This window comes from Mytilus galloprovincialis, chromosome 12 (assembly GCF_965363235.1).
Source record: "Mytilus galloprovincialis chromosome 12, xbMytGall1.hap1.1, whole genome shotgun sequence".
Classification (NCBI taxonomy): domain Eukaryota; kingdom Metazoa; phylum Mollusca; class Bivalvia; order Mytilida; family Mytilidae; genus Mytilus; species Mytilus galloprovincialis.
The window spans coordinates 14,441,144-14,454,562 of record NC_134849.1 but is presented as its reverse complement, the minus strand read 5'-3'; the positions used below and the strand labels follow the sequence as shown (position 1 = coordinate 14,454,562).

General features: G+C 32.1%; 1 protein-coding gene across 3 annotated transcripts in view; it reads left to right on the top strand.

Moving 5' to 3' along the window:
• Positions 1 to 10,107, top strand: part of LOC143055008 (uncharacterized) — a 45,674-nt gene extending 35,567 nt beyond the window's left edge. The window contains exons 2-12 of one of the 3 annotated variants that reach the window (XM_076228129.1): positions 146 to 211; positions 2,040 to 2,066; positions 2,710 to 2,742; positions 3,614 to 3,661; positions 4,249 to 4,308; positions 4,666 to 4,731; positions 5,785 to 5,859; positions 6,610 to 6,828; positions 8,159 to 8,325; positions 8,912 to 9,037; positions 9,973 to 10,107. In XM_076228129.1, the coding sequence (XP_076084244.1) occupies positions 146 to 211; positions 2,040 to 2,066; positions 2,710 to 2,742; positions 3,614 to 3,661; positions 4,249 to 4,308; positions 4,666 to 4,731; positions 5,785 to 5,859; positions 6,610 to 6,828; positions 8,159 to 8,325; positions 8,912 to 9,037; positions 9,973 to 10,077 (992 nt within the window). In that variant the 3' untranslated portion in view covers positions 10,078 to 10,107. The remainder of the gene's footprint in view (positions 1 to 145; positions 212 to 2,039; positions 2,067 to 2,709; positions 2,743 to 3,613; positions 3,662 to 4,248; positions 4,309 to 4,665; positions 4,732 to 5,784; positions 5,860 to 6,609; positions 6,829 to 8,158; positions 8,326 to 8,911; positions 9,038 to 9,972) is intronic. The other 2 variants (XM_076228130.1, XM_076228131.1) reach the window with 2 other exon arrangements.
• The last annotated feature ends 3,312 nt before the right edge of the window (positions 10,108 to 13,419 follow it).

The window sequence follows — 13,419 nt, the reverse complement described above, 5'->3', positions numbered from 1 at the left end:
CACAAACCCAGATACAATTCAGTTCAATGCTCAATTATTTCATTGGACAGGAATGTAGATACGACATAATAACCAGTGTACTTTTTAAATAATTCAAAATAATGCTAATGTTTATTAACTATCAGTGCTTATGTTTTTTTTATAGGACTGGTCGTCGTTAGTTCACAAGACTGGCAAGGAAAATGGAACAATCTATTGACTAGTATTGCAAGTATGTTCACATTATTCTTTACTAGCCGTTATCGCAGAGATCAGGCTGAACCGTAATAAACTAAAGTTTACATTATTGTGTCGGAACAGTTTATTGATAATTTAGTGATAATTGTCACTGATATTTAGGACTATGTAGGCTATATGTATAAAACCAATTGTCACACAACTGTGATGTAACTAATACATTACATTTGTATGTTTAAACGTTTGCTTCATAATCACAGCAGCAACAACTACATGAAACATGAAACATGAAACATGAAAACTTAATTAAACGCCTATTTCTACATATACAATATGTATTCAATGGCGTTGTACATAAATGACATATACAATACAAAAATACTAAACAAAAATACAATATGTATGTACAATAACAAAAATTGAAAATTTATACTGTGATACACAAGAAAAAAGTCAGAAAAGTTCAAAATAATTTTGGAAATACAATGTTTTCAACCGACATTTAAAAATATCCAAAGATTCAGAGTTTCTTACATTTGTACCTAGTTCATTCCACAATTTTGGCCCAATAGTACTAAAGCTTCTATCTGAAAAAGTTTTCTTTTTGTTATATGGGACTGCATAACAACCAATAGATGACTCTGACGACCTTAATGAACGTTTCGACACTTGAGGATTTAACAAATTGATCAAATAAGATGGTGCATTACCTACATGACAGTTGTACATGTATGTTAAGATTTTAAATGTAATTCTGGCTTTGATCGGAAGCCAGTGTAAGTCAAACAATGCTTGCTTGGCACTGTCATACTTAGAACGGTTTAACACAAGTTTGGCACACATATTCTGTATACGTTGCAATTTATATAAATCAGTGTGTGATTACGATAACATGTGTATTGATATAACAATATGAAAAACAGCACGATGAATTGATTGCTGGTATTTTAACGCCACTTCTGGGATGTTTCGTTGCGGTCAGTTTTTATATATTGAGTAAGCCGGAGTGCCCGGTGAAAACTACCGACCTTTGATAAGAAAACTCACAGTCATAGTTAATAACGAGTCGAGTACAAGCGCATGTGCGGGGTTCAAACTCAACTCGAAACACACCCTCAATGTTGACTGGCAAGTGATACAGTAGTGGAACTACTTATACCACTTCGCCACCGAGGCCCCTTTAAAATAATATGAATAATGTTTGCTACTCTCCTTCTTTTCAAAACTGTACGCTTTTTTAATAATTTGTATGGACCCGCAACAAAGTTGTCGGTACCATAAAGTTTTACCCTTGTCCGAAATTCCGTAATTCCGAAATTCCGTCATTCCGTAATTCCGTCATTCCGTCATTCCGCAACAAACCATTATACGAAGTTTTTTTTCTAAACGCCTTCAGATATTGGGCTGATTTTTGGTATGTGAGTTAACCATGATGAGTTACAGATCAAGTTGAAGTTTCGTTCCGCTTCACTAATTTTTTCCGAAATTACGGGCTTTGGATTTTGATAAATTATTGAATATCACAGTTATACAGATTTTTTTCTATACGCCTCCAGATTTTGTGCCGATTTTTCAACCTTTTGGGACGGAGCCATTCGTGTCGCTTTGACATATTTAGTTTCATAATTATTAGACCGATAGTACATAAATAATGGAACTGAAAAGGTAAACAAACAAAATATGGCAAGACCATGGTGTCCTTGGTTTTGAGATATAATCAATTGAAAGATTGATAGCTAATTTTTCGCTGGATTTTTCATGCATTTTACATTTACATCATTTGCCTATCAAAACAATAAAAAGAAAATTACAAGGATTTTGTAACAGTTTTTTAAATGGCTCTTTAAATTCTTTTGTTTTAGATCAACACAGTGGTGATGGAAAAGATGGTAAGTGGGCCATTAAATTATCTAGTGTACTGCAGGTAAGTATCTGCCTTCCATCCAATATCATATGATACAATTTCTGTTTTAGTGAGGCTTGCATTTAGTTTTCTATATAGTATTTAAAAAATGACTTTTGGTTAAATCGTTATTACTTGTTTGTTATTGCTCTGAATATTTGTTTTATACAACAACAATGTATTTATGTATGCACACAATTCTATCAATAAACCAGTATTGTTTGTTTATATTCGTTTGATGGTCTAACATATTATAAGCGTGCAAAATAATATAAATTACAGTTAATATTAAACGTATTCTCCTATTTTAATCATATTACATGATTTGCATATTTTGGAATGCGTTTATATAATTGGTTGATATGGCTTCCAGTGGTGGCTCTTGTTTGACGATATTTATGTTAATTTTCGATAGACGACGTTGGCAGAACTACTGTTTGCAACATATGTAAACAAGATGGCGACGAAACTAACACTAATCGGCTCGACTTTAAAATATTTTTTTTTCACTTTGAGTTCATCGTTAAAGTTGTTTGCATCCCTAATAGTAAAAAAATAAGATATTGATGTAGCCAAGCAAATTCAAATTGATTTATGATCACATTTGATCATTTGTATTTTTGTAACAGGAGGAACATGTGATCACGAAGACAGGAAAAATCGTAAGTTCTTTTTTAAATACATTATCTAGATATTGCTTGAAAAATAAATAAAGTTTATGATAAAGACAAAACAAACGTCTGCTCAATAAAGAACAGTTGTAGGGTACAACTAATTACAATTTTAGAATACTTTAATACATAAAATAATAATTACACCACTGGATTCAGTACATTGAATAGTTTTGTTAGACATAAATATTTTGTATGATAAACATATATTTAAAAGGTTATACAATGAAACATGCTGAGTTTTCAATGATTTTCTCGATAACACCTGATTAACAGACTTTAGCCAACCCGATTAACAGACCAACCGCCGATATAGCCGCATACTCAATATAGATTAACCGACCAATCTCTCGGGTTAGCCGAGTGTCGGCCGTGTATATGCTATACATAGAACAGTATTGGCCATTCTGTCTATTAATTGACCAAATTTACTAATCAAGACATGTTAATCATGGTTTTTTATCGTCCATATTGTTAAAAAAAAAACAAGAAAAAAAAAACAAGTGGAAACAAATATGCAGTGAGCGGTTAGTTATTATTTTGTTTTTCAACTTGGTGCTAACAACAAACTTTAATTGGAGTGAAAACTTGACAAAAGAAGGAGAATTATGCAAAATGTTAGAATTAGATAAAAAAAAAAAAAAAAAAAAAAAGTTTGGTTAAACAATGCAAACTCGAAAATATCAGTATAAAACAAAAGTATTTGATGTACTGAAAATATATTCAATAGCTATACATCATTTTTTAAACAAATTCAGTGTGTTTGTCCTCTATTATTACTGCAAATTAATATTTGAAGTTTTTATTGTGATATATTATTTTAATTTCATGAGAAATGCAATTTTGCCATTTATTTCAACAGATGCTATTGCCCTGCTACATGAATGGGTTACACATAAGCATTATGACGGTGAGTGTAGTTGTTTCAGTTTCGTGGATATTGGTTCGTCCAGGACTTTTCGAATATGCTTAAGTTTATACATTTTGTAATAGTAATAGATGTCCAGTTTTAAACAATTAAAAGGTCAATAAAAACTGATCGGTTAAAAAAGGCTACGGGTTGAAGACCCCACTTTGACCTTTTTTATTTTACAAATTGTGACTTCGACGAAGAGTTGTCTCTTTGACTCACATAAGACATATTCTTTTATCTATATTAAGTGATAATCAACTTGGTATGCTTTTATCGTGCAGTTATAGTATTTTGGTAAATTGCCTTATTTTTCCTCAGTTATACAACACCGAAGATTGCAGGCTGTTGTGTATGCGTGGTTATGACCAAATGTTTGTTGTCTTGTAAACCCTAAAGAAAATTATATAAATTTGAAAATGTATGTATGTATAATATATGAAAATAAATGATAAAAATAAACATATATGGATTTACAAACTTTAACATCTGGATTTAAGAAGTTAATGAGGCACATAGTGTATACGGTTACTTAAATTTGCAAGGTTCATAATTCATTTACAAACATACCATTGTTTCTATTTCAGCTGTTGAAAAACTTTATCATGATATCTACCATAAAGATTTGTCTGCAGCAAGAAGGAAAAGTAAGTAGTATCTTATGTTTCTTGGTAAACAAAAACTTCTTTAAATGATTTTACATGAGTTATCTTTTCTTTGAACCGGATGGGTAAAATGGACAATTTTATTTTTTTCCGAAAAGTCCGGATAGTTGACAACCTTGCTTCAGGAGTTGGCATTTTGTAAGACTGAAACTTACGTTTAAGCATTTTCATTATGTATAAAAAAAAAAAAAAAAAAAGAATATGCGTGCGTCTCTTCAATTGTCACATGATGTACAGATTTATTATCATATATAGGTGTATGCCTTTCTAACGAAGTGAAGTAGAAGCACAGGCACATCAATACACATATAAACTCAAACATCTCTGTATATTTTTTAGGACAGTGGCACCACTATTCCAGTAATTTTGACGAAGCTTTTATCCATAGCAACAGAGATCCAGATTGTAAGTAGTTTGACTTATAATGTTCAGGTGCAGATCCAGCTATTTTAAAATAGGGGTGGAGGTCCAACCACCGGAACAACATAATATGTTTAAAGAATAGTAATTATTCACTTTAATTGAAAATAAGAGAGTCTAATCGCAGGACCCCCCCCCCTTTTTACAAAAAAAAAATGTATTGGTCCGCCATTGATTAAAATACATTTTTACTTTTTTTTTTTAAATTCAACGACACTTGAACGAAGATTTGTACAAATGTGACTTGCTGACCTATGTTTTGGAAATGAATTCATTTTTGAAAAGTCAATGAAATATCTTTATTACTAAATCAATAGTGACCAGTTGAATCTGGATTTAACAAACAAATAGACTTCTTTTATTCATTATCTTTTGTTAGAAACAAGTATTTGCTATTTTTTTTCTCTTTTGTATGTGTGCATATTTTTTTAATTTGCAGGAATTGTCGTACAAAACTTTCTAATTTCTCATAACGTGGTAATTTATGTACAAAATAATGAACGGAAAAAACATATTGTAACGCAGCAACAAACGACAACCACTGAATTACAGGCTCATGACTTGGGACATGGCACTTACAGAATGTGGCTGGGGTTAACATGCCAGCAGGCGTCAAACACTCCCCTAACCTTGGACAATGGTGTAATAGTACGACATAAGAACAAACTATAAAAATCAGTTGAAAATGTTTAACTCATCAGATAGATACAAATAGATATACATCTAACATAAACACAGACTGGAAGTGACCGGGTACTTGTACATCCCAACAACAATAAATACTAGTACAGATCTGAGAGTACTCGCAGTTACTGACAGCTAGTTCAAAGTCAATAACAACTAATAAAAGAAATTATGCACCAAAGACTAAATTAAGCCTTGTCTTCTATGTAATGCAGATGTGTTGCAACTATCAAAATACGTTTCGCCACATCTGACTTATTTTACAATCGAGCGTCAACGAAAATAATAAGTAGCAAATTGCCTCATATGAATGTAACCATTTAAAATTCATTTTATCTTCTGTCATCTTTTTAGATCGTCATGTTGAGGGTTATATCATGATAAACATGAACCAAGCATGCAGAGTGGAAATAATGAGATGGATTGAAAGTAAGATTTGGTTTTAAATCTCGCTCGCCATGCTAGGCATTTCTTTACCATAGCCCATTGTATAAATACAATGTATGTAAATATCTGATTGCTGGAAGTAACTTCTTTTTTTCTTTACAAATGATGTTTGATGAAGTAATTATCAATGATATTGCATACCAACACTTTCCAAATATTTCATACAAGAAAATGTCCAACACATTTGAATGAACTGATATAGCACTAATTTATACTTGAATAACTCTATGTTGAACATTTTATAATATTAACATAATATAATAAGATCGTATTAGCAGTTCGCGAATAAAAAGGTGGCCAGCATTTTAATTTTTAGTAAAAAGAAGCAGCTTTAAAAATGGATAAACATTTGAGAGAGGTATAGAAAAGAGGGACGAAAATAAACTGACAACGCCATGTTATAGGTGTTACCTTAGACCTCTATTCCTGCATGCATACAGGAATATGTAAATCAGGAAAATAATTTTGGAATCTGTCATTAACTATGGGTTAACTACATATTTGTCTATGTCTTTGATGTCTCAACAGTCATGCGTAATTACATTCAAATAACACAAAGTCTAACATAAAGCACACGTTTCCTAGCAAGTTTTATTTAGCTTTGCATGTATAAGATTGAATTGTCAAGTACTTTTGTCGTGAATCAAACATATCTCTAATATAATGTGACTTGTAATAAGCAGGGTCGTGAAGTAGAATCTGAATTAATAAAATAACTTTCTTTTTATCCAGATCTTGCACATCGTCATAATCCTCATGCAGCTACAACTGCAAAACCGACGCATGCGCATGTACACACTACCGCTAAACCGACGCATGCTCACGTACGAACTACTGCAAAACCGACACCTGTTCATGTAAGAACGACCGAAGTTTACAAAACACATGTACCAACAACCAGAGCATCATTGACTCTAACTCCGTCAACACAAGCAACGAAAATAACAGTCAGTAAGTATATTGATAACAACTATCATTTAATATCTGAATCAGAGTACTATACTAACATTAATCAAGTTTTATACCATGATATACAGTGTTGCAGAATTTCAAATAATAATTAGGAATATTCTATTTTTATACAAGTGGGAGGTTCAGGCTAGCTGTAAACCAGGATAAACCCACCATTTTCTTCAGAAAATACCAGTACCGAGTCAGGAATATCACAGTTGCTTTTCACTCTTTTTGTTGATAAAGTTTGATTTTGCCAGTTAACATAATCTTTCCTTTTTTTAAGCACATAGGACTTCGGTATTTTTTTTTCTCTGCCTTCAATTTTAACTGGGAAAATACAACTAAAAAAATCATCATCATTGTTAATAAATAATGTTTCTATCAGTTGTTTGCTAAACGCCTAGTGGGAATTTTTTATGCATGTTGAGGATGAGAATATTTAACGAGAATAACAGTAATATTATTAATATTGGGAAAAATTCCTGCCACGGAAAAAGGACAGTATAATAAATATTAACAGAAAATTGACTTTGCAATAGGTCACCGATAGATAACTTGAAGAGTTATTTCAAGGGTTCTCAATGACCAGACATCATCGCAATTTCTCTACACTACGTATCAAATGTGTATTCCCATTCTGTCCGGACGTGGCAGCGTATTTGTACATCACGTAAAGCCAAACCTTACTGCCCCACTTTTTCAAAAAATTTACTTCCGGTCGGAATTAACCAAAGTGACATATTTCTATTCCCCATTCACATGATTGAAATTCTTTTCAGGCATTATTGGTGTGTAAATCTGATCACAAACTTTACTTTTAAGTCTTCCTTAATCCAGAATGGTCACTGTCTATCGGAGTAAAAACAATTTAATAGAAAATACAATTATCGTTCATCGTTTTTGTTGATATGCAAATCATATATTTGAATTAAAGAATTGTTATCATGTAGAACAATAATATGCATTACAGAATTATTTATTAATATCTGTACATATTTGTATCAATGGTATTGATAAAAAAAAGGGCAGTGTAGGGTATACATGTACGTCAATTACAAGACAAGGCAATAACTTCAAATCAAAAGAGCATACCATGCGGTCTTCACAGTGCAACATTTACTTACCTCTAGTCACTACGTTTCAACTGAAAATGAAAAGGATAAACGCCCATAGTATGTACCAATGAGAAAAGAAAAGAAAAAAAATCACAAAGAAAAATTGCAGGTGTGAAATGAGTATTATTTCATCAATATTTGGTTATATCACTAAACTTTAAATATGCTACATAACATCGGCACATAAATAGTTTGATTGCGTCATTTCCTAGAAACAACATGTGACGCTGTAACATTCGTAACTGCTTTGGCACGTGGTACAATATTAACCAATGCTAAAGCTGGTATGTGTACAGATGGTACACGCAGCCGCCCTGAGGCTCTAATCATGGATTCGTGTATGGCACCTGTCGTAGCTGAATGGTCAGAAGGAGTAAAGGTATATCATCAACTATTGAACTGATAATTTGTTTGATTTTTTTACATATTAATGTATTTCTTGTTTTAACGTTAAGACGAAACTGTGAAAAGTTGCTTGTTTCAAGCGCTTCGTCTTACTAACTTTGTCGAACGCATCTATCACATTGAACTAGAAAAAAGGATACAACAGAAACAGTTAAGTCGCCCTCATATCTTGACTTACATCTAGAAACTGACAATGAGGGTCGATTGAAAACAAAACTTTACGACAAAAGAGATGATTTCAGCTTTCCAATTGTGAACTTTCCATTTCTAGGTAGCAACATTCCAGCAGTACCTGCGTACGGTGTATATATCTCCAAATTGATACAATAGTTCCGTGCTTGCATTTAAAATATATATAAAATAATTATAGTTTAATCTTTTAAATGGCACCCTTCACATATTTTAAGATAATTAGTCTTGAAATAAATGATCAACTTAAAATGACACAAACATGACGATTTCAGATCTTGTCATCAATATTAGCGCGAAAACCTGTATTTTGCTACAAGATCCCAGCAATCATAATGGCGTTTTTTTTACTTGATATGTATGTTTCATAGGTAATGGGAAATTGTGATAGAATTCCTGACTATACACCTATTGCAACGTTCGATTTTGGAACATATGTTGAAGATGGAACTGACATTGCCGGAATAATAACTGAGTGCACACCAAATGGATTCAAGGTATGTATTACTCTCCGTATTAATCTCGAAGAACAATTTTTTGATATGCAAATATTTATCTTGAACATAAATCGATATTTATACTGCAGCAACTACACGTCCTATTGTCTTTTTCTGCCAAATATAGTAATTAGTTATAAAAGATACCAGGATTATAATGTAATACGCCAGGCGCGCATTTCGTCGAAATAAGACTCATCAGTGACGCTCAGATCAAAATAGTTATAAAGCCAAACAAGTTTTCGTTCAATTTTATATAAATAAGGCCGTTATTTTTTTCGTTTGATTGTTTTACATTGTCATTTAGGGGCATTTTATAGCTGACTATGTGGTATGGGCTTTGCTCATTGTTGAAGGCCGTATGGTGACCTATAGTTGTTAATTTCTTTTTTATTTTGGTTTCTTGTGGAGGAGAGTTGTCTCATTGGCAATCATACCACATCTTCTTTTTTATAAGTACAAAGTTGAAGAGCATTAAGGACCCGAAACTCTAAAAAGTTAGTAACAAAGTGATGTTTTGTGCAATATAAAGCAATAGCCAATAACACAACTCTCCACTAGAGTCATTTTCATTTAGGGAACGACCATAATTTATTTGTACACTACTTTGTAATGATTTTCATAGAAAACGTAGCATTGAGGTGTATTTTCCAGAATTTGCCGAGTATCACCGGAATGCCATGCGGTAACGTTACGGAAAGGCATGTGATAACAATCGAAGCATGTGATAAACTTTTCATTTAAGCCCGCTAAGCACCAGTTCGAAAAAAATATGGAATTTACGTTAGTTTAATGCTATTTTCATACAGTAAAAATCACATGTTATTTAGTCTAAGTATATGATAAAGCTAGTAATATAAACAAAAAGTAAAGAGATTTGGTATGATATAAAATGCATTAAATATTTATATAACCATATCACTTTACTATTATAGATTGCAATGCAGTTGTGTGGACATCCAGTAGATGTTTATGAAGTGACGTCAGGCCATCCAAATCCAAGACAGAATGCTGACAATTACCACGTTATCAATTGGTGAAAGTAATAAATTAAAAAGGCTGTAAATTACTGATGTATTTTTTTTCTTTTTCTCAATAGAGACAGGTATATGTGGTCTTCATATTTCTTCATAATGAGAAGCGATAGCTATAGGTATATATAATACATGCAGGCTAAATTGTTTCCCCTTTATTTCGTCAAGAGTTTGTATGGGTCGACATATGTAGAAATGGGGTATACATCAATGGAATATCTGTTATATAGATGATATCGGATATGTTCCTTATGTCGTAACTACAATCCCGTTCCCTTTTCACGACTGTGACCTACCGGATTAGACTGTTTACTTTTATTTGTGACAGTTTTACATATTGTGTCTGTTTTGATCACGCATCATTATCCCTATTATTAATTGTGATGCGATTGTCATACAAGTGAGAGATTTAGTGTTATACAACCAGGTTCAATCAACCATTTTCTACATTTGAAAATGCATGTTCCAAGTCAGGAATATGGCAGTTGTTGTCCATTGGTTGGGTGTGTTTTGTTATTTGATTTTGCCATGTGATCAGGTACTTTCCCATTGAATTTTCCTCGGAGTTCAGTTGTTTTTGTGATTTTACTTTTTATATAACATCCCAACGACATAAAAATAAAACATGCACAATCATGCCCAAATACAATATTCAAAGAGAAAGACAATTGTGTGCACAATATGCCAAGTAGTCACTTCATTAAAGTTTTGTAATGATTTTAAAAAATTGAAGCAGAAATACATGTAGTGTGTGCTATCAAAATTAAAGAAATGCCATTTTTAAAGTAATCTAATTTGCATGAAACATGACTGTGAACTGTAAAATATACATGTTTTAATTTTATATACACTCTTTGGAAAAGCTATTGCAAAGGATTTTTTTATCTACAAAGCAAATCGTATGGAGTTAAACATTACCGTATAGTGGATTGTGACAGTGCACAGTATCATTTGAAAAGATCAAAACAGACATTGAGCAAGAAACATACATACATATCTATTTAAAAACACATTTTATGAAAGAACATTTCTTAATATTTCTATAGTATTATAGCGTTAAACATGTCCAGTTTGCTAAATATGAATCGCATAGCGATTTTCACCAGTTGTTAGGGATGTACGAGTTCCCTCATTCATGTACCCGTGCATTCAATTCTGATCTCCGACATCAGATTCTAATCAATGAATAATTTTCAATGTTTGAACGAAAATATTTTCACAAAGTAACAGAAAGTGGCCTTCCGTCACAATTCGGCAGATTCCGTGAAGAAGAGTAGCGTATTTATTCGAGGATTGACGAATGAGAAAGTGGCAACGCCTCTTTCAGACTGACATATTTACTTAAACATGTAAAATCCTCGCATTCTTATATATATATTTACCTTTTCATGTTGATTAAGTTAAAGATAACAAATACGTTTGTATATAATTATTAATTGCATTTACATAACTTTGTCGATGTAACAAAAACATGCATGTCAAACAAACTGTAATAGAATATTTAATTCAACAGATCACCAGAATAATTGACGTATAATTCGTACTACGTCATGGGTTTATGCGGTTACTTAATTGCATTAAAACAAAACATCCCCACATCCTCCGACATCAAAAGACAGTTATGAAATAAGATATATCAATGCACTTTGCAGATTAGATTAATCAATGAGCTGAGTTAATTTCTAGTATTTTGAAATACGTCTGACTTTGTAGTTTAACCCAAAAAAATCTAGTACATCAAAAGTACACGTACATGTAAGTGCGGTGTCTTGGCTGTATGTAACGGAACAACCTGATCATGAATATAAATATAATGTGATTTTATACTACTGTTTTAGAAAAGGGAGTAGGTTGGGTACCATTAAAGGGTTAAATCCCGCTGCAATTATTTGCACCTGTCCTAAGTCAGGAATCTGATGTTCAGCGGTTGTCGTTTGTTTATGTGGTTTATATGTGTGTTTCGCGTTTCTCATTCTTTTCTTTTTTTATATAGATATCATAAGACCGTTAGTTTTCCAATTTGAATGGTTTTACACTAGTATTTTATAGGGCCCTTTATAGTTTGCTGTTCGGTGTCAACATAGGCTCCGTGTTGAAGACCGTACCTTGATCTATACCACATCTTCCTATATCTATAAGTTAACAATAAATCATAGGACAGGACACCAAGGGTTAAGAGAGAGAATTGGTTAGCACAGTTAGGATAAGGAGGTTGTGTTCCACTATTCGGGCCTAACTTGGACACCAATTACTTAACCGTTGGTAGTTAACTTTTTCATTTAAATCATGTCACGGAACTTACATGTAACTTAAAATAAATATTAAAAGATAAACTGTGATATAAGGGGAGATAGTGTAGATTTTTCAACGATTTTTTTAACAAGAAAACATATAAATTTGTATTTCCTTTTTTTTAATATACACAGCTACTTTTGCATAGGTACTATTTCGGTACTGGAAATTTACTTTTAATATTTAGAACTATTTCTCTACTTTAAAATAATTGTAATATTTAGGTACATGTACTTGTATTTTACAGTACTTGATTTGTACTAAATATTTTGGTACAGAAATAATACAATATTCCATGTTTGAAAATCATAATTTTAAGAGATTTGAAATAGAAAAACTTTCAAAATGCTGAAAATGTAACGATAGCAACCAAAAATCTGTAGTACCTAAATTTCAAGTACAAATTAACGAACGATGGCATTTATACTACAGTAACTGTTAAATTTGGTTCGACAATTCATTTATCCTGCGGCAAATAGCCAACTATTGTACAAATAACAGGTATACAATTTTTGTCTTGTACACTTGAAATAAATTCTCTTGTTATTCCTGTTGAACAAGCGGTAACATGGATATTTCTTTGCGTAACAGTTCATTTTGGGGCCCTCTTCGCGATCCGCGTTAATACATGTACGATGTCGCTTTCTTTAGAAAACTCGAATTTCAAGTGTTGGTGTAATTTACGGAAAGAGTCAATATATTGACAAAAAATATCAAATTTATTTGTACTCGCTACAAACAGTAGAACATAAAAAGCTCGACGAGCCTCGGTTTTCGTCCTTTTTTCTAAAGCTCATAGATAATCCCGTACGGTACTTTATTATAACAGGCAATACGTGACATTTCCGCAGTTGCCTTCATTTCTGAATTATATTTTGAACAAAATTATATATTTTTGAAATTTGAATTATATAAGTGAAGATTAATTTCAACGTTTGATCGAATTGCAAATAGAGTAAAAATTTAACTGGTTTGATAATAAATATTACATTAATTTTAATTTGTGCATGTGGCAGGTCTAATTCGGCCTTTAAAAAAAAGAAATTACAAAGTAAT